The 22,081-nt window shown below is 25.2% G+C and overlaps 1 protein-coding gene across 7 annotated transcripts; it reads left to right on the top strand.

The window, feature by feature from the left end:
• Positions 1-896: 896 nt before the first annotated feature.
• On the top strand, positions 897-21,866 carry LOC109602612 (tetratricopeptide repeat protein 39B). 7 transcript variants are annotated; one of them, XM_020019033.2, is made up of 10 exons: positions 897-920; positions 12,058-12,131; positions 19,532-19,557; positions 19,612-19,716; positions 19,767-20,108; positions 20,158-20,323; positions 20,382-20,710; positions 20,760-20,921; positions 20,974-21,435; positions 21,496-21,866. In XM_020019033.2, the coding sequence occupies exons 2-10, from the start codon at positions 12,081-12,083 to the stop codon at positions 21,584-21,586; spliced, it is 1,734 nt and encodes a 577-aa protein (XP_019874592.1). In that variant the 5' UTR covers positions 897-920; positions 12,058-12,080; the 3' UTR covers positions 21,587-21,866. The 7 variants fall into 7 exon arrangements, with proteins under 7 accessions (XP_019874592.1, XP_019874589.1, XP_019874590.1 ...); XM_020019030.2 differs by lacking the exon at positions 897-920 and adding an exon at positions 1,071-1,318; XM_020019031.2 differs by lacking the exon at positions 897-920 and adding an exon at positions 1,467-1,627.
• The last annotated feature ends 215 nt before the right edge of the window (positions 21,867-22,081 follow it).

Below are 22,081 nucleotides of genomic sequence, written 5' to 3'. Positions count from 1 at the left end.
TAAAAAAATCTTAAAATATTCCTTAATAGTGGATATGTAATCTTATCAAAAACATACATTAAAAAAATTAATACAAAACTGAAAGCACTTAAAATTTAATGACCAAAAACATTAATTTACTAAATGTAGGAGTTTTATACTGAATTTATTAATACAAAAATTAAAATTTAGATTGTTAGCATAAACAATAGATATACAAAAAAAGAAATATTCACATATAAATAAAAAAAAATAAAATATACATAAAAACTTAAAATATTCATTAATCGTAAAAGTTCTAACCAAATATATCAATTTAAAAATTATAGTTTTAACGAATGATTTTTCATTTATTAAAAACTTAAATTTTATTATTTTTCCTACATTTGTATGCTTTTTTTATTTTATTAATATAAAAATTAATATTTAGTCTGTTGAGATAAAAATAACGTAAATATAAGAAATAAATACATAAAAAAGAATTATTTTAAATAGAAATATAAACTTAAAAATTATAGGTTTAAGAAAAAAATGTCTAAAACTGGTCAAAAATTAAATTAAACGATTATTCATATATTAAAAACTTAAATTTGACTATTATTCATAAATTTTACAGATCCTTTATATAATAACCTTTTTTCTTAACGGGTGTAACTCCTTTTTTTAATTTATTAAATAAAAATTAATATTTAGTCTGTTGAGATAAAAATAGAATATATATAAAAAAATATATAAATAAGAATCTTAACGTTAAAAAAAGAAGTAAATTTGCGTAACTAATAAAATTCAATTAGTTACGTTAATAACTTCACAAATAAGTAAAAAGGAAACTACATTAGATAATTTAACAATCCAAATCCCCCCTGTAGGCACGTCTTTGATCAAACAGCCAGTCGACGTATCCACAGTCACCAGTGCAAGTGACATTAGCTGTCCGTCAGGTAAAATATATTTTTATTTCCTAATAAAGTGCTGCAACTCGGAATTCACGAGTGTAAATCGTTGATGGTATTAACTAATATTTAGCAACAATGTCAATGTTAATTAATAATTCTACAATAATATTTGAGCTTGACCTTGATTAATGTTTTCTTTATGCTGTTATTAATATATTATTTTTAAATAAATTTCAGTTGTTCCGGAATAATGACACAGTCGATTTAATGACCGACAATTAAAATAGGATGAAATGGTTATTAAAAAATAATTATATTTGAATTTTGATTAACATTGAAATTTCGAGTGGGACCCGTTTTCATTTAGTATTATCCATATCATAGTTGTGATCAGACTGACATTTTATATAGGACCAAGCCGAAAAAATTACCTCCACGTAAATGTAAGTAAAATAAATACAAATAAAATTTCGTTCGGGGGAAATGATTATCAATAATGCGTATTGGTGGCAATTACGCTTATTAGTGTAAACCGTGTCTAGTTGTCTACGTGCAATTATCATTTTATTTATTTATTTTTGTTTTTGTTTGAACACAACCAATTGTCCTTTCTATATTATATGCATTGAATAATTTGCCGTCTTCAATTTAGTTATCAGTACGCAGCGAGATGCTCGAGATCGAATGTCTCTTCTAATAAAATCGTTCAACTGAAACCGACAACTAATTATAATTTGCCTGACAATTAATTGGTGAGTGCCATTTACTTTTGCGTTCGGCTTATTAATTTTATTGGTAAAGTGCGTTTAAACGAACAGGTAATTCCTGCACTTTTGTATTCCAATTTAAACCTATTATGTTTGTGATTTATTCTATTTGCTTTGTGCAAAAATTCAATTACAGAAACGTTTTCGTTCAATTCACTGTGGAAATGTTGACATAAATTGCCCATAAAACGTTTTATTTTTCAAAAATCTTAAATGTCAAGGTGTTTTAAAGCTTATTTTTAATGCTGGTTATTCAAGTATCAAAAAAAGCTTAATAAATTATCTTAGAATGCAGTTTTTTTATTATTAAGTTTACAGTCCATAATATTTGCATTTGTGCACATTAAATATCACTCATCATGGGTTTATTGTTAATAAAGAGCAGGTTTATTCATACATTCACATTCCCACATTTAAAATCCCACCCACATGCACATTACATATGGTTGGTTAAGTCTTGATTTTATTAAAATGCGTATTCTTAACATTTAAGTAAAGATAACACAATGATTCATTCATTTAATTGTCTTACCATACGTACTCTCCAAACGTCATAGATTAATTAATTTTATTGTTTAAGTGAATTTGTTCTATTTTGGTTAATACGAATATAATTTTTATCAAAATTTGACTATTTTTCCTTGGTTTTACAACTTTAGCCTATTTTTTAAATAGCATTAGAAATTTTTTACTTTTTCATTTTTTTTATGGTACCATATTCATTTTATTAATATAAAAATTAATATTTAGTCAGTTGAGATAAAAATAACACAAATATAAGAGATAAAAATAGCATAAATATAACAAAATAAATACATAAAAAAGAAAGATCTTAAAACCCAATTTAAAATATTCAGTAATGGTAAGTTTTATCCAAAAACATCAATTTTAAAATATATTTTGAACAAAAAACGTTTTAAAGAGGACAAAACTATTATAATGGGACATCCATAACTTTTATCTAAATATTAACTCAAAATGTTTCTATCTAGAAAATAATACTTCTAAGTTAATAATTTAGTGTTTTCGTATATTAATTATCGTGTTGGAATAATTTACTTCTAAGTAAAGATTGTCGTACACGAATATTTGCTCTAAAATTTATCTTTATTAACCCAAGTTTATTGGCAGGTTACGTAATGGTTTCTATTAGCTACCGTAAGTTATGACTTAATAATTTAGACTTAATAGTCCATAATATAGACATAAATTTGGAGTCATAATTCTCTTTAAATAAAATTTCTTACTTATTATGTTTTTTGATAAATTTTATTGAAAAAGAAAATAAATGGCATATTTTAAACTAAAGATTAATAACCTGTAGGAAAAATATTATTTATTAATAAAAATATTTAAAATTCCTAAAAATGTTATACCATACTAAATGATAAGTATTGACTTTACACTAATTTTAAGAAAATTAAAGTTTGTTGATTATAATTTTACTATAAAATGTATAACTTGTAGTTTTTCGTATAATTCTTAAATAAATTTAAGTAATAAAATGAGACTCATTCAACTATTTTAATTTACCCTTAATAGTGCATTAACAGCAAAATTTACTAACTAAAAAAAATATTAAGTTGGTACACTGAATATTTGATATTAAAATCATTTTTATTAACTAAGTTTATTAAGAATATAATTTTTATCAAAATTTGACTATTTTTCCTTGGTTTTGTAGCTTTTTACATTTTAACTTATTTTTTAAACAGAATCACAAATTTTTTACTTTTTAATTTTTTTAATGGTACCATATTCATTTTGTTAATATATAAATTAATATTTAATCTGTTTATTTAAAAATAGCATAAATATAACAAAATAAATACATAAAAAAGAAAGATCTTAAAAGGTAATTTAAAATATTCAGTAATGGTAAAAGTTCAATTCAAAAATATCAATTTAAAAAATATATTTTTATTCAAAATCGTTTCAAACAGGACAAAACAATTATAATAGGACAACAATAACTTAAAGTTAAAGTTTATTAATTATAATTATGCTATAAAATGTATAACTTGTAGTTTTTCGTATAATTCTTAAATAAATTTAAGTAATAAATTGAGACTCACATTCATTTACCCTTAATAGACGTGCATTAACTGCAAAATTTACTAACTAAAAAAAACTTACTTTGGTACAGTGAATATCTGCTATAAAACTCATTTTTATTAACTAAGTTTATTGGTAGATTAATTAATATTTCTTATTAACCACCATGAGTTGTAACTTAATAATTTAATCTTCAAAATATTAAATTTAGAGGCATAATTATCTTTAAATACAATGTGGTATTTACTATATCATAGAGTTTGATAAATTTTCTTGAAGATAAAAATAAAAAAAAACTTATTTTAATTAATAATTTATAGAAAAAATAAGTTTTAGTAGACTGATCACTTTTGTGATTACGTTTAAAATGTAATATTATTTAATGTAGTATTACTTTATTATTAAAATTTGTCTTGTTTTGTTTAATACGTATCTTTTTCTTTAAATAGTTTGGAAATTTGTTTCCAGTTTTGTTTTTTTATTGCCAAAGCATCTGCAAAAATTATGTTAATAATTTTATTTTCTACAATAGATGAAATATTTATTAATAAAAATATCGAAACATTTAAACGAGAATTTTAAAAAATAACTTCAAGATTTTATTTTCATAATGAAGTATTTTTCTGCTAGAAAATTCCCAAATGAGTTATATCTTACTAAATGATAAATATTTACTTTAAACTCATTTTAAATAAATTAAGGTTTGTTGATTATAATTTTATAAACTTAACAGTCTAAAATTGATTGATTGATAAAATTTTCTTGTATAAAAAAATAGAAAGCTTATTTTAATTTAAAGATTAACAATCTATAGAAAAAAAATAATAAATTGAAATAAATTCGTCACTTCACAGGCAATGATTTAAGTACCACCTTTAATAGACGTTAATAAAAATTTGTTCTTTGTCTACCTTAATTTTTAACTAAAAACAATTTGAATTATTTTTAAAATATAATAAAAAGAATGTTAAATAGTTTTATTTATTTTAATATGGACTAATTTTACTTTATAGTAGGTAAATAATTAGATTATTCTAACTAGGTCATTTTGGTAAAGTTTATATTACTTTGAAAGTAAAATATTTACCAGCATAAATCGAAAAAATCGATTTAACCTTGTTGTGCCACATGGAATAGTCAAATTTATAATATTTACACGTATAACGGGATTTAAATTGTTTAATGTTTAATTTTTCTAAATTATCATTCATGGACTGTCCAAACTGCTTTATTATTCCGCATGAAACACGTATAAAATATTTGGTTAAATATTAATTTGCTCAAACAATGATTATCCAACCATTTCTATGTAAGTTACAATACATTTTATTTAAATGTCATTCCTTATCGGACAATACTTCAATTAGTCACATAAATATTTACAATAATCGTATTGAACAGCTTAAAGACAAAACAGGAAACATTAAAGTCAACGTAACTTCAGTCGGTGAACTAGTCGAAGATTGAGTGGGTGCGTTTCGTAATAACATGAATAAACCTTGTAAATCTGTTTCCTTCCTTCAATCAACGTGCCAGTAAGGCAAGACATCATCGCATCACCATAATTAATTCAGTGTCCCACAGTTTGAAATTGTAACATAATGGAAATTATGTTATTCAGCCAGTGAACGGAAAATTGCGGGTAACTACCATTGTTTCACATGTTTGTGCAAGTTTTCGTTCTTTCATCAAGTTTTATTTATCTACGTAAAAATTCAATACGATTGCGTGTGTACACCACTTAAATTCCTGATGATTTGTATCCCTGTAATTGTCCGGAAAGTATTATTGTTTCGGCGGTAATTGCGAAATGATTTTAGTACACATCACCTACATACCTATTGATAACAATGGAAGGCTAAAAAATCAATTATTTAATTATTATTATTATTATTATTATATCACTGCTTCTACGAAAGGTTATCAAAAAATCGTAATTTCTGTAACAATTATTTCAAACACACGTTGACAATTATGTTTGAATAAAAGCAATTTGCCAATTTATTTGCTTTTGTATACGCATTAAATCGAATTAACTACACGTTTATTCAAGGCCCTAACGTTAAATTATATATAAGTGACACTTGGATTTTAGTTTATCGTACTACGCACATTTTAATTGTAAAAATTATATTGTATTAATTAGTTACTGTTGTGGCTCACGTATTTTTTTAATTTTATGTGGCATATAATATAGAGCCAGACAAAGTAAATAAAAAAGTTAACTGCGTTAACTGTTAATGTCCGGTAACAAACCTTTGTTAATTGTTAATCCGTTGGAAAACAACGATCACATGTCAATATTAACGTTAAATATTTGGAACCGGAGACACGTTTTCAATTTGTCAAGGTGCTATAAGTAAATTCATGCCGCAGTTTATCAGTTGAAGAAAAGAGTTCAGTTAGTTTTGACCTCTTATTCAAAGAAATAATCAGCATTATAATCAATAATTTAATGGCAAGGTTTTACAAATAAATAAATGGCACAGTTCACCAATTGAAAAGAAGAGTTCAGTCAGTTCAGACATCTTATTCAACGAAATAATCAGTATTATATTCAACAATTTATTGCCAAGGTTTTTTCAAATAAAGTCATGCCACAGTTCACCAACTGAAGAAAATATTTCAGTCAGTTTTGATCTCTTATTCAACAAAATAATCAGTATTATAATCAATTATTTATTGCCAAGGTTCTACCAGTAAATTAAAGTCACAGTTCACCAATTGAAAAGAAGAGTTCAGTCAGTTTTGACCTCTTCTTCAATAAAATAATTGTCATTATAATCAACAATTTATTGCTAAGGTTCTACTGGTAAATTTATTACTCAGTTTACCAATTAAAGAAAAGATTTCAGCCAGTTTTGATCTCTTATTCAATAAATTTATAAGCATTATAATCAACAATTTATTACCAGCAGTAAATTCAGGCCATAGTTCACTAATTGAACAAACGAGTTCAGTCAGTTTTGACCTCCTATTCAACAAAATAATCAGCATTATAACCAATAATTTATTGCCAAGGTTTTACCAGTAAATTCATGTCACAGTTCACCAACTGAAAAGAAGAGTTTAGTCACTTTTGATCTCTTCTTCAATAAATTAATTGGCTTTATAATCAAGAATTTATTGTTAAGGTTCTACCGGTAAATTTATGATTTAGTTCATCAATTGAAGAAACGATTTTATAATAAGTTATTTATTGCCAAGGTTCTACCAGTAAATTCGTGCCACAGTTCACTAACTGAAAAGAAGAGTGCAGTCAGTTTTGACCTCTTATTCAATAAAGTAATCAGCACTATTATCAACAATTTATTACCAGCAGTAAATTCATGACACAGTTCAGTAATTGAAGAAAAAAGTTCAGTAAGTTTTGATATCTTATTCAACAAAATAATCAGCATTATAATCAATAATTTATTGATAAGGTTCTACCAGTAAAATCATGTCACAGTTCATCAATTGAAGAAATGAGTTCAGTCAACTTTGACCTCTTCTTCAATAAAATAATTGGCATTGTATTCAACAATGTATTACTAAGGTTCTACTGGTAAATTTATGACTCAGTTCATCAATTGAAGAAAAGATTTTAGTCAGTTTTGACCTCTTATTCAACAAAATAATCAGTATTATTATCAACAATTTATCCAAATTTCTACAAGTAAATTCATGCCGCAGTTCATCAGTTGAAGAAAAAAGTTCAATCAGTTTTGACCTCTCTTGTTCCAATTTGTATTGCGTGCAAGGACAGAAATGGCGTTAGACATTTGACAAGCATAATTTTGTTATCTTCAGTTGATCCATTTATCAAAGAGCACAAAAAAACTCGTCACATAGATGTAATCGTTAATTAACTTAAAATCGTTTACCAACATATTAACTTTGTTAATTAATAGATGAACTACTGTGGTGAAATCCAATTATGAAATACCTTGGCCATTTTCGATTATCTTCTTGATTTTGTTTTATATCAATGTCCATTAATCAAATAAATTATTTGACGTAAGAATACAAAACGCTTTCGTCTATATATTGACATGGACATTACAATAAATTATGTCACGTCAATAATCTATAATAAAACGCATAATTGAAGTGTTATTTGAAATTGTCTATTGATAGTTCCTTTTTTGTTTGTATTTTCATAATGGGTGAAAAGTCCAATATATACATAATTATTGCATTTTAGTCTGACGTTGGGGAAATTTGATTAATTTCTTGGTACAGTTTTAAAAATAGATGCTTATTTCTAGATTTATAATTTTCTGAGTTTCGCTCCGACTGACAACTTGTTTGATGTTCCTGGTTTTACGTTTGTAGTGGTTGTGAAGTTTTGCTGATTCGTGGTTCGGACGTGGTGGTGATTAATTGGTTATTTCATTTTGAGGATTCTTCGAAATTATCAAAAAACGATAAATTGTAACACATATTTTACATTATATTAACTATATTTACATAATATTAATTAGAAAAAATAAATTATAATCAACTAAACGATGGAATTAGATGTCGAAAATAGCAATCAACAAATTTGTTTTCACAATTAATATAGTCATTATTAAACTACCTTTAAAAGTGTGTTGTGGAGTGGTGTCATTAGGCAAAATTTAACTTGTGGTCTTGTTGTTTAACAATTAACTTGTTACTGAGAGTGGCCTCTGTTTGATATTCTCAGATATTTTCAACATTTTGTTATAATATTTTGGTTGATCACTTTATTCTGCCAAAATATGAATGTTCAATGATTAATTTATTTTTTACTAATTATCATTTTAATTTGACTAAAAAAAATTATGGTAGACCTTGATCAAATGGTCGAGCAAACAATTTTTATGCTATTAATAGTTTTTTATTGTCTATTTTTTGAGCTATTATTAATCATTAAAGTCGAGATATAAATAAAAGAGTTACAGGAGTGTTTCCATCTTAAATGGGCTACACTATGTATGTAACATGTACAAATATTTGCACATTATAACATTATAATAATTTTAAAATTAATTATAATATTTTTTGCTTTATTTAATTATAACACAATGTTTATATGTTCTCTTGGGACTATTTATAGTTCAACTGCTTTTCTACTTGTTTTTCATTCAATTAATTATATTATAATTATAATAATAAATTCTTATTAATATTGTATGACTGTTTATGTTGTTTTAGTCTCACAATTATAATCTAAATGACACTCAGTAAATTCAATATTTAAGCTAAAAGATGTATTTTGACATATTATTACTTGTTTGTTTTATGCAAAACAAAATTAATTGATTCTAATTTAAATACACAAGTTTAATTGGTAAAAAATTCAATGGTTATTCATTACCTACAATTATGACACAAATACAATTAAAATAAATGTATATACTTCAGTTTGTCAGGTTTGTTTGTTTAACCGAACTACTGTTTAATATATTATTTACATATTTCACACGTTTGTTGAAAATATATTATTACTTCACTTTCTTTCAGAGGAAAATTTGTCTAATGGTAAGTTTTACTTAATTTTTTCTTATTGTTCTGTTTTAATTATTCAGGAACAACTTTTTTATTGTTACATACAAAGAAACATACTCTAACATTTGTTTTTACAACTTGTTTTTGATAAATAATAGCTCATTTGACAGGCAAAACTATTTATGTTATGGTAAAAAAATGATTGGATTTAGTTTTATTGAAAATGAATATAAATAAACATTTCATTAAAAAATATTGGATATTATTAAATCTTAAGCTATAATTTACTGTGAATAGTCAAAAAATTATTTATATTCTTAAGAAAAATTACACATTTTCTATACAAATTAAAATTTAAAGCTGCTTTTTTATACCAATATCTATTTGTTTAGTATTGACAATATTTCTCCAATATTTTTATAAATTGCACTTTTATTAAATGTATAAAGGCATTTTTTCTCCACAAAACATAGACAATTTTTACTTTTTATTCAAAATCTGTCTACTTTTTCAGTCACCAATATTTTCCAAATATTTTTATAAATTTCTCTGGATTATCTATTGAAAAGATTAAGTCAGTTTTTTATGAAAAAATAAATTTTCTATTGATCTTAACGTATTGTATGTGTCAAAATTTCATTTATTTTTATTTTTTTGTATTATTCTCCACAAAAATTAGGCAATTTTCATGAAAACTAATATTCAGAGCTTTTTCAACACAGCACTATCATAGTACTACTCTTTAAAACAATATCTATCTACTTTGACAGTTACCAATATTTCCCAATTTTGAAAATTTTTCTCGATTAACTATTAAAAAGATTAAGACATGTTTTTATGAAAAAATAAATTTTATACTGATTTTAACGTCCTTCACAACAGTTGTAAATCAAAATTTCATAAAAAATATTGTACAAGTGTCAAAATTTCATTTATTTTTAATTTTTTTGTTTTTTGTGTTATTCTCCACAAAAATTTGACAATTTTCATGAAAACTAATATTCAGAGGTTTTTCAACACGGCACTAACATGGTAGTACTTTTTAAAACAATATCTATCTACTTTGTCAGTTACCAATATTTCCCAAACAATTTTATAAATTTTTCTCGATTAACTATTAAAAAGATTAAGGCAGGTTTTTATGAAAAAATAAATTTTATGTCGATTTTAACGTCCTTCAAAACAGTTGTAAATCAAAATTTCATAAAAAATATTGTACAAGTGTCAAAATTTCATTAAATTTTAATTTTTTTTTGTATTATTCTCTACAAAAATTAGACAATTTTCATGAAAACTAATATTCAGAGATTTTTTTAACACAGCTCTAACATAGTACTACTTTTTAAAACAATATCTATCTACTTTGTCAGTTACCAATATTTTCCAAACAGTTTAATAAATTTCTCTCCATTAACTGTTAAAAAGATTAAGGCAGGTTTTTATGAAAAAAATAAATTTTATATTGATTTAACCTCCTTCAAAATAGTTAATAAAATATTGTATGTATCAAATTTACATTTATTTTTATTTTATTATTCTCCAATTAGAGAAATTTTATGAAAACTAATATTCAGAAGTTTTTCAACACGTACTACCATAGTACTACTTTTTATAGCAATATCTATCTACTTTGTAAGTTATCAATATTTCCCAAACAATTGTATAAATTTCTCTCGATGAACTATTAAAAAAATTAAGGCAGGTTTTTATGAAAAAAATAAATATTCTATTGATCTTAACGTCTTTGTACAGTTGTAAACCAAAAAATAATAAAAAATATTGTATAAGTGTAAAACTTTAATTTATTTTTAATTTTTAAATTAGACAGTTTTCATAAAAATTAATATTCAGAGATTTTGTAACACAGCACTGACGTAGTACTACTTTTTATAACAATATTTTTCATTCACCAATATTTCCAAAATAATTTTATAAATTTCTTTTGATTAACTATTAAAAAGTTTAAGGCAGTTTTTTTATAAAAAAGATATTTTTTTATTGATTTTTATGTTATTCAAAACTGTTGTCAAACATTTATTTTAGTTTTAAGTTTTTTCATATTATCCTCCACCAAAATTAGACAAAAAATAATATTTAGAGTTTTTTTAACAAAGCATTAATATAAATTGTATGTCAATATTATCTACTTCAATCAATATCAATATTTCCCAAGTAATTTTATAAATTTCTCTGGATTAATTATTAAATAGATTAAGGCATTTCTATAAGAAAATGAATTTTCAATTTATTTTAATTTTGTAAAAAATATTGTATATGTCAAAAAATCATTATTTTTTGTATTCTTAATTATACTCAATTTTCATAAAACATTATATTCTGTGTTTTTTTATATCAAAGAAGTATATAGTGCTTCTTTGATATAAAAGCTGTTTGTTACATTTACCATACATTTTTTTATAATTGCTCTGAATTAATTAACAAATGATCATTAATAATTTGATCAGTCCAACGATTAGTCCACCTATTCGCCATTATTAGGGTTAATCTAATATGAAAAGATTAAATCTTCATCAAATTCCATCCCACATGCACACGTTTAATTAACATATTACATATTAATTGTCGAACAATGATTAATATTAACACAGACATACATAAAAGAGCAATTTACAATAACGAGTGCAACATTATCATTCGGTTCGGCAGTGAGAGTGCTGAGGAAGAAGGTTAGCGCTGCGCCCCTACTTTCGCGATAACTTTTACCGCGACCAAACACAAATCCATACCGACATTAAATGCACAGTGCGTACGCTGAAGCCTTTGACTGCTAACGAGATTATCATTACATTTCGTGCGATAATCGCATTAAAAACATGGCAACGACCAGTACGTCCAGGCGAACGCGGAACAAATACCAAAATAAAATTGTGTTGTTGTTTCAGTGACGCTAACTGTGACCAGAATCATGGAAAACTATTCCGATCCGGAGGATTTCGACGATAACGAACTTGACGAGGTAGGTCTTTTGGATTTAATTTGAAAATTGTTTTCCAAGTGTTTTACACACTGACGTCGTCGACGTATGAACTGGATTTTCGTCATTGTTGAAATGTGCTGGCTAAGCTGGTTTAACAAAAATCACATTGTTGTGTTACCTGAGAATTGTCACATCAATGAATGATGAAGATATATGTATTAAAATTTGTGTATTTCGTTCCTAAATTTTGATATTTTATCTAATCGTAAATTTATGGGAGTTTAGATTTTTAAATTATCGATTTCTTTTATGGTTTAAAATTCAAATTCAGTATTTTTTATTATAGGTTTGTGAATTTGTTGTTTAGATTATTATTGATCATTTCAATTCAAATTCAATAAAATACTCCAAATTGGACAATTTTTTATTACAACACAAATTTATATCTTAATTTGTTGTACATAAAATTTCTTTGGATAAACTATTAAAAAGTTTAAGGCAGTTTTTTATAAAAAATAAATTTTCTATTGATTTTAATGTTATCCAAAACAGCTGTAAACCAAAATTTTATAGAAAATACTGTATGTGTCAAAAATTTATTTAATTTGTTTTTGTATTCCCCACAAAATTAGACAGTTTTCCTCAAAACTAATATTCAGAGGTTTTTTAACACAGCACTAAATAACTATAAATTTCTAATCGTGAATTTATGGAAGTTTAGATTTTTAAATTATAGATTTAATTTATCATTCTTTTATGGTTTAAAATTCAAATACAGTATTTTTTATTATAGGTTTGTAAATTTGTTGAAGAATATTTTTTTATTTAATAAGATTTTTACAAAAATAAAATTCAATAAAATACTCTAAATTAGACAATTTTTTATTACATTATCTTAATTTGTTGTACATAAAATTTCTTTGGATAAACTATTAAAAAGTTTAAGGCAGTTTTTTATAAAAAAGAATTTTTCTATTGATTTTAATGTTATCCAAAACAGTTGTAAACCAAAATTTTATAGAAAATATTGTATGTGTCAAAAATTTATTTAATTTTAAGTTTTTTTGTATTCCCCCAAAAAATTAAACAGTTTTCCTCAAAACTAATATTCAGAGGTTTTTTAACACAGCACCAACAGTAGTTTAAGTACTACTTTTTATAACAATATCTACTTTTTGAGTCACCAATATTTCCCAAATAATTTTATAAATTTCTAATTGTGAATTTATGGGAGTTTAGATTTTTAAATTATCGATTTAATTTATCATTGTTTTATGGTTTAAAATTCAAACACAGTATTTTTTATTATAGGTTTGTAAATTTGCTGTTGAGATTATGCATATCAAGATATTTTTTAATTAGATTTTCACAGAAATAAAATTCAATAAAATACTCTAAATTGGACAATTTTTTATTACAACACGTAAATTTTTATCTTAATTTGTTGCTGTACATAAAATTTTAATGAAAAAAATGGGAAATCTAAAGATGAAATTTTCACACACGTTTTCACATAAAATATGTAATTAAAATGTCTTAATCAACAATCAAATTGGAGATTTAGATAATGGTATATAAAATGAATTTAATGGTGTTTTCTACAAGAAATTATTTATCTGTGTATTTAATGATTTATATTGTCATATTTGTTTAATAAATATATCAAACTTTCATAAATTTCTTAAAAATTAACTAAAGAAGAAGGAAACAATAATAATTAATCAATTTCTTTAATGATATTTTTTAATATTAAAGAAGAAAACCGGATACTATTTATTATGCACAGATTTTTAGACAAATATTAATAAACATTTAATTAAAATGACCTTGTAAATTGCAATAAAGCTAAAAAATGTCAAAAAGCATGACCTTTATTAAATGCAGTATTAAATTTGTACGAAAATTTGAATTATTTTGACAAAGAAACACTGACAGAGAATATTTAATATTAAATTAATATTTAATCATATTGATTTTAATGTTATTATGTGCAGGATAATTGAATATTTTGTATATTTAATGATTCATATTGATATTTTAATATTAAATATTAATTTAATATTTAATTAAAATAACCTTATAAATTACAAATAAACAGCAAAATATTCAAACGCATCACATTTTTTAAATGCAATGTCAAATTCCAGATTTGTATAAAAATTTATATTATTTTAACAAAGAAACACTGGGGTAAAATATATTTAACAGTAAATAAAATAAGGTTAATGTTATCTTATACAGGAAAAAATACTTTTTTTATACATTTAATGATTCATATTGATAATATTGGTAATTTTTTGGTTAATAAATATGTCAAATTTTCATAAATTTATTAAAAATTATAACTAAAGGAGTTCTAAACAAAACAATAACAATTAATCAATTTTTTAATTACATTTTGTAGTATTAAAGGTACAATTATATACCATTTTTTTAGTCAAATGTTGATAAATATTTAATTAAAGTAAATTACAATTAAGCTGTAAAATGTCCAAAAGCATCACATTTATTAAATGCATTATCAAATTCCAGGTTTCTACGAAAATTTAAATTATTAATAAAAAACACTTATGTCTTAAAAATTAATTAAAGGAAACAATAACAATTAATCAATTTCAATGGCATTTTTTACTATTACAGTAGAAAACCAGTTACTATTTATTTTACACAGTTTTTTTAGTCAAATGTTAATAAATATTTAATTAAAGTGTCCTTCTAAATTACAATTATGCTGCATAATACCCAAAAGCGTGACATTTTCGAATGCAGTATCAAGTTTCAGATTTGTACGACGCATAAAATTATGGTATTTTAACAAAGAAAGGTTAATTTAACAGCAAATGAAATAAAATTAATGTCAATTTCCTCAGGATAAAATGATTAATTAAATTTTTAGTTGTACATGTGGACAAAATTAGTTCTTGTTTAATAAAGACGTCATACATCCTCTATTATTTCTTTAAAAATAATTATTAGCAATTTTTTACAAACAACACTTTTCCATTATTACAGTATCTTCATAAAAGTCTAAAATACTATACTTAAAGTTAGTAAATTATGAGTTATAACATCCGGGATAACATTTTGTAAAATCAAACAAAACATAGCAAGGCTATCAACAAAATTTCCTAACTAGTTCTTTTAATAATCCATCGAGTACATCGTTTTATTTTTACCTTAAGTTCGCTTAATTGTTTGTTTCACAGTATGTATTTTTCAAATTAATTAAAAATGTTAAAGTAATTGGGAAGGTTGCCAACCAAAAACGTTTTAAAGGTTAACTTGTACTGTAGGAACACCGACATTAAAGGTTGCATGTCGTGTAAATTTGAGGAATTTTGGGAAAGTGACGAATTTTATGCAAATTTGGTTGAGATATTTTTACCACAATTTTAGCCACAAATACAATATTTATGAATTTGTACACATTAATTTATTATATAATGTTTAAGTACATCGAATTTTATTTTTACCCAATTATAAATATATTTATTATAGTCCACTTTCTTTACTCATGTTGTAATTAGATTGTGCGGATTCATGCACGTCATTTACGGAAAAAAAACACAAACATTTATAAATTTAATTGATCTAATTTGTTTATTTAATTCTGTAATTAAAATGTAGAAGATAAATAAATTTTATTGCATTATAAATACATTCATTTTATGGTCCTGTAACAACATGTGTTAGTGTGGTTTAATTTTAGGACTTCTAATCAAACAAGGTGCAAAGATAAGATATGAAACCCATTATTTTTTAGTACATCGTCGGACTTTCTCCGAATAAAATGAATTATTTTACAGTAATAATTATACGTATATTGCTGGATATTGTTTTGTGGTCCTGCAGTATATAATAAATATGTGCAAATTATTGCTTTGCGAAACAATATTAGCAAACAACAATACCATGTATTATTTATAGAATTTCTTCAACGGAATTACCATTTAATAAGTTGGAAAACTAAATCCGCGATATTTACTGGATCGTAAAATAATAAAAACTTTCTGTTTCTGTGCAACAAATCGAAGAATATCGAAATATTCTAACTGTGGGCTCTCGAGAAAGACCAACAACCTTTAGAGAAAGTCATATTTGAAGCATGTACCATTCTCACTTGTCTGGAGACGGAGAGGGGCACACAAAACGATTGTAAAAAAACAAAATACGAGTCGATAATTTAATTTGAAATGCTTTCAAAGCAGGAAATTGACGAGTTATGCAATTTGCATCTTGGCAACAAATCGGTACGGTACGACTTAAGTGCACTCTCTTATCAACTGTCAGTTTTATAATTGATAAATACTTCACATATGTGGATGTTTATCGCTGATTGTAATTGATTTTTTTTATCAAGTTTATCGATACAATTATCAAGAGATTAAATTACTTGCATCAAACAAACCAATACTATTGTTTATATTTCTGTTACCATGATATATGTAATTAATTACGTCACTTGTACGAAACAATAAATTAAATCAAATTAATTATTTTTATGTCAAATTTTCATAAATTTCTTAATAATTAATAAATATCTAAAGAAAATAATTAAAATTAATAAATGTTTAATGATATTATTTTAAAGGAGATGGTACCCACGTATCATTATATACATTTTTTAGTTAAATGTTAAATGTAAACTATAATTAAGCTGTAAAATGTCCAAAAGCAGCACATTTATTAAATGTAGTATTAAATTCCAGATTTGCACAAAAAAATGATTTTATTTCAACAAAGAAACACTGAAATAAAATTATTTAACAGTAACTAAAATGAAATTAATGTTATTTTGTGCAGGATAAATTAATTTTCTATGAATTTAATGGTTCATATTGATAATATTTGTAATTCTGTTAAAGAAAACAATTACAATTATTTGATTTTTTAATATTTTTTATTATTAAAGGAGAATACCAAATACCATTATATACATTTTTTAGTAAAATGTTAATGAATATTAACAAAAATATCCTTTTAAATTACAATTAAGCCGTAAAATGACCAAAAGCTTCACATTTTTTAAATGCAGTATCAAATTTCAGATTTATACGAAAATTTAAATTATTTTAACAAAGAAATATAAATAACAATAAAGAAAATGAAATTAATGTTATTTTATACAGAATAAATTTGACAACATTTGTAATTCTTTGTATAATAAAAATGTCAAATTTTCAATTTTCTAAAAATTAATTAAGGGGTGTCCAAAGTAAACAATATTCATTAATCAATTTTTAATAACATTTTTTTAATATTAAAGGTAAAACCAGATACCATTATATACATTTTTTAGTCATTTGTTAATAAATATTTAATTAAAATATCCTAAATTATAATTTAGCTGCAAAATATTCAAAAGCATCAGATTTATTAAATGCAGTATCAAATTCCTTATTTGAACGAAAATTAAAATTATTTCAACAACAATGAGTGATATAAAATATATTTAACAGTATATAAAATTAAATTAATGTTATTTTTTACAGGATGAATTATTTTTTTGTAAATTTAATGATTCATATTGACAATATTGGTATTTGTTTGATTAATAAATATGTCAAATTTTTGCAAATTCCTTAAAAATTAATTAAAGGATGTCTAAAGAAAACAAACACATTCAACCAATTTTTCATACATTTTTTTAGTTAAATGTTAATAAATATTTATTTAAAATATTCTAAATTACAATTAACTAAGCTGTAAAATGTCCAAAATCATAAGATTTATTAAGTGTAGTATCAAATTTAAGATTTGTACTGAAATTTAAATTATTTTAACAAAGAAACATTGACATAAAATATATTAACAGTAAATAAAATGAAATTAATATTATTTTATAATAATAAATTAGTTTTTTATATATTTAATGAATCATATAGACAACATTGGTAAGTTTTTGTTTAATAAATATGTCCAATTTTCATAAAAATTCAAAAATTTCTTAAAAATTAATTAAATGAAACTTAAAGATTAATTAATAAATTTTTAACGACTTTACTATTAAATTATTTTAACAAACACTAACAAAATATATTTAACTGTGAATGAAATAAAATTAATGTTATTTTATGCAGGAAAAATTAATTTCTTATACATTTATTGATTCATGCTGATAATATTGGTAATTTTTTGGTTAATAAATATGTCAAATTTTCATAAATTTCTTAAAAATGATAACTAAGGATGTCTAAAAAACATTAACAATTAATCAATTTTTTAATTACATTTTTTTTGTATTAAAGGTACAATTATATACCATTTTTTAGTCAAATGTTGATAAATATTTAATTAAAATAAGATTCCAAATTACAATTAAGCTTTAAAATGTTCAAAAGCATCACATTTAAAATTTAAATTATTTCGACAAGAATGAGTGACATAAAATGTACTTAACAGTAAAACAATGAAATTAATTTTCTACAAAGTAAATTAATTATTTATATGTTTAATTATTGATATTGACATGTCAATTTTCCACAAATTTCTTAAAAATAAAATATGTCTAGAGAATGAATTATTGTATAGTGACAATTCTGTGTACAATATATACAGATTTTTAGTCGAAACTTAATGATGAAATTTTTAATTAAAATTTTATATTTAAGCTGTAAAATGTTCAAAAGCATCAAATTTTCTAAATACAGTATTAAATCCCATATTTGTACTATAATTTGATTTATTTTAAAAATGAAAAAATATATTTAACAGTAAACAAAATGAAATTGATATTATTTTCTACAAGGCAAATTAACCAGATGTTTTATGATTAATGCATAAGTTTTGGTTTAATAAGTATCACAAATTTCTCAAAAATTAATTAAGATATTTAGAGAAAATAACAATTAATCAATTTTCTAAAGATGTTTTTAATATTACTGAAGAAAATTTCAAATGTTAATAAATGTTTAGTTAAAATGTTCTTCCAAAGTACAATTAAATAATAAATATACAAAACCGTGATTTTTAATAACGAAGAATCAAATTCCAGATTTAAACGAAAATTTAAATTATGTCTCAGTAATTAAAATAAAATTGTTGTGTTTCCTAAATCTGTTTCTATGATGTAAAATATAAATATTAAGTGACATATGTCTCAAAAACTGTCAAAATGTCAATGTCAAATCAAATTAAAAGTCAAATTCTTTGATAAAATGTATTTTTTATAAACAGACAACATAAACGATTTCTCAAACAAAAGTATTTCCATAATTCATAGTCTGGCCTGTGCAAATTAATAAACAATGTGAAAGTTTATTAAAATACAGTGATTTAGCTTTTACTCCGCAAAGAAAACGAAACGAATTTACTTAGGTTATTAAAGAATGCAATTATAATTGTAGAATCGTTCGTTATTAATTATTTTTGTATAACTTTCAATTACTTATGATTAAAACAACCGCACAATTACTACTTACAAATTATGTTTGTTCCAGTTCGAGGATGCTAATGACATAACACTGTAAGTAATTGCCCACCCCATTTAATGGAGTCAATAATAACAAACCATTTGCAGGCCTCAGGACATGACCTTAGAGCGTGCGGTCGAAGAAGCACAGCTGGCCGTTAACTATTTCTTCAACAATGACTTCGACAAAGCTAAAAACTTGCTAAGCCCCTAGTAAGTGCCCAAAAAAATTGTGTAACACCTCAATAATCATCGTTTTGTAGTTCCAGCGTAAGCATTTACCATTCATTGGGATCGTCCGTCTTCCTCTTCTTGGAGGCTATCCTAACCTTCGAGCAAAACTCCATAATCGAAGCTTCCAAGGCCTTGAAACAGTCGCTGATAGTGTGCAACCGATTCCGGAAGAAAAACACCATAGGCGAGTCCCTGGGTAAAATGGTGAAGAAAAACAACTTCGACCAGTTCACGGAGCTGGAAGCGCACGCCGAACTTTGTCACGCCGAATGTCTACTGCTCAAGTCCATGCTGACTTTCATGGAGGACGAGACTTTGAGCAGCTTCATCAAAGCTGGCATCAAGATCAGATCCTGCTACAATTCCTACAAGTAACTATTTAATTAGGGCCTAGACGAGGGTTAAGCGTTTTCCTTTCAGGGACTGTCAGCAAATATTGATGAAGAAGACTTGGAACAAAGACTCAACCAAAGTGCATTTCGAAAGCGGCGTCAAGATGGGTATTGGCACCTTCAATTTGATGATTTCAATGCTTCCCTCCAGGGTTATAAAATTGTTGGAGTTCATCGGATTTTCCGGCAATAAAGTACTTTCCAAATCCTTTAAACCACGTAGTTATATTAATTAACCGCTTCCACTTTCAGCAACTAGGGCTAGATGACCTGCACAAAGGCTACCGCATGGATGGCATCCGCCAAATACTGTGCATAATGACCCTCCTCGGCTACAATCTCATTGTGATGCACGTACTGAGCCACCGCGAGGGTGACGTAAAAATTTGCGAGGAAATCCTAGAGAAACAACTCAAGAAACACCCGGAGGGTGTTTGGTTCCTGTTTTTCAAAGGACGGTTGGAGTTTATGAAGGGTGATTTAGATGCTAGTCTTGAATGGTACACCAAATCATGGAAATCTCAGAACGTTTGGCCGCAGTTCCATCACATTTGCTTCTGGGAGTTGCTGTGGGTGCACTGGTAAGTTTTAACTAACTAACGCCTACCAGACCTGAAAACCAATTTGTAGCTTGAAAACTGAGTGGCGTCAAGCATTGGCGTTCAGCACGCATTTGATTGAGGACAGCAGGTGGTCCAAGAGTCTGTACAGTTACCAAAAGGCTTGCATTATGATCATGATCAAAGATCAGTTGACACCTGCAGAACTTGAAGAAGTCGACAAGCTCATGAAGTAAGTCATTAGTATTACACCTATAACTGTTACTAAGGCAGTACTTTTGCAGAGACGTTCCTAAATACAAGCAGAGAATAGCCGGCAAGTCGTTGCCAATGGAGAAGTTCGCAGTGAAGAAATCCGAACGGTACTTCGCACAAAACAAAACTTTAATCTTGCCAGTGTTAGAGCTGATGTTCCTGTGGAATCTCTTCAAAATCCTCAAGAATTTTAAAGTGGCTAACAACATATTCAAGTTGATAGAGAAGGAACAGATCAATCTCAACTCCAGTTTGACGCCTTCCAAATACGACACTGATAATAGAGCTTTAATTTTATTGCTGAAGGGAGCCTGTTTGAGACACATGGGAAGTCCATTGCAAGCCTTAGAATGCTTCGAAACGGTCATTCAGTTACAGAAAGAGATTGTTGAGGATACGTACGTCGTTCCTTATGCTATTGTCGAGTTGGCTTTGATCGAATGGCAGAACGGCAAAAGGGAGAAGGCTATATTGGCTCTGGAGGATGCCAAGTTAGTAAAATTGTTGAGAAATTTTTACAAATGTTTATTTAATTCGTTGTTTGTTTTTAGGAAAAACTACACAGGATACTCGTTGGAATCCCGACTACATTTCAGAATACACACCGCTCTTTCGGAGTACAAAGCTGAATTAAAGTCCTAAATTTGTATTATTTTATTATTAAATTCCTTCTGCATTAAATATTTGTTGTATTGTATTATATATTAATTAGCACTGAATGTACTCTTATTCAAGGCTGTGTTGTTTCTATTATTCCATGGAAGCTGCTAAAACTGGACAAGCCCATTTCGAGATTGTGCTGGCCAGTTCTAGAAACTAAATTTGTTATTATTTTTTTTTATTTTAAGTGACGTTTATGGTTGACACTGTTATTAACAAATTAATATATTGTTTTATATAAATATATATTCCTAGATTTGTATATTGTTTCTTTTTAAGCCCTTTTCAAGAGTATCAAAATTTTAATATTTTGTTGGGTACCACCTCTAAACACATAAATTCAACGAGATATTGGCAAAGGTCATTTGAAATTAAATTCCACGACTCTTCCATTAATAACCACAATTCATTTAAATTTGATTGTTTTTGGTGTTTTAATCGACACTTACATAAGTTTTTAATTGGATTTAGATCCGG

The sequence above is a fragment of the Aethina tumida genome, chromosome 1 (genome assembly GCF_024364675.1).
Source record: "Aethina tumida isolate Nest 87 chromosome 1, icAetTumi1.1, whole genome shotgun sequence".
NCBI classification, from domain to species: Eukaryota; Metazoa; Arthropoda; class Insecta; order Coleoptera; family Nitidulidae; genus Aethina; species Aethina tumida.
This window is presented reverse-complemented; position numbering and strand designations above follow the sequence as displayed.

Excerpts from the sequence above, each read along its gene's own strand:
- LOC109602612 (XM_020019029.2), top strand. Across the intron at positions 19,558-19,611 it reads GATGCTAATGACATAACACT|GCCTCAGGACATGACCTTAG; the intron begins GTAAGTAATTGC and ends AACCATTTGCAG. Across the intron at positions 20,109-20,157 it reads TCCTGCTACAATTCCTACAA|GGACTGTCAGCAAATATTGA; the intron begins GTAACTATTTAA and ends TTTTCCTTTCAG.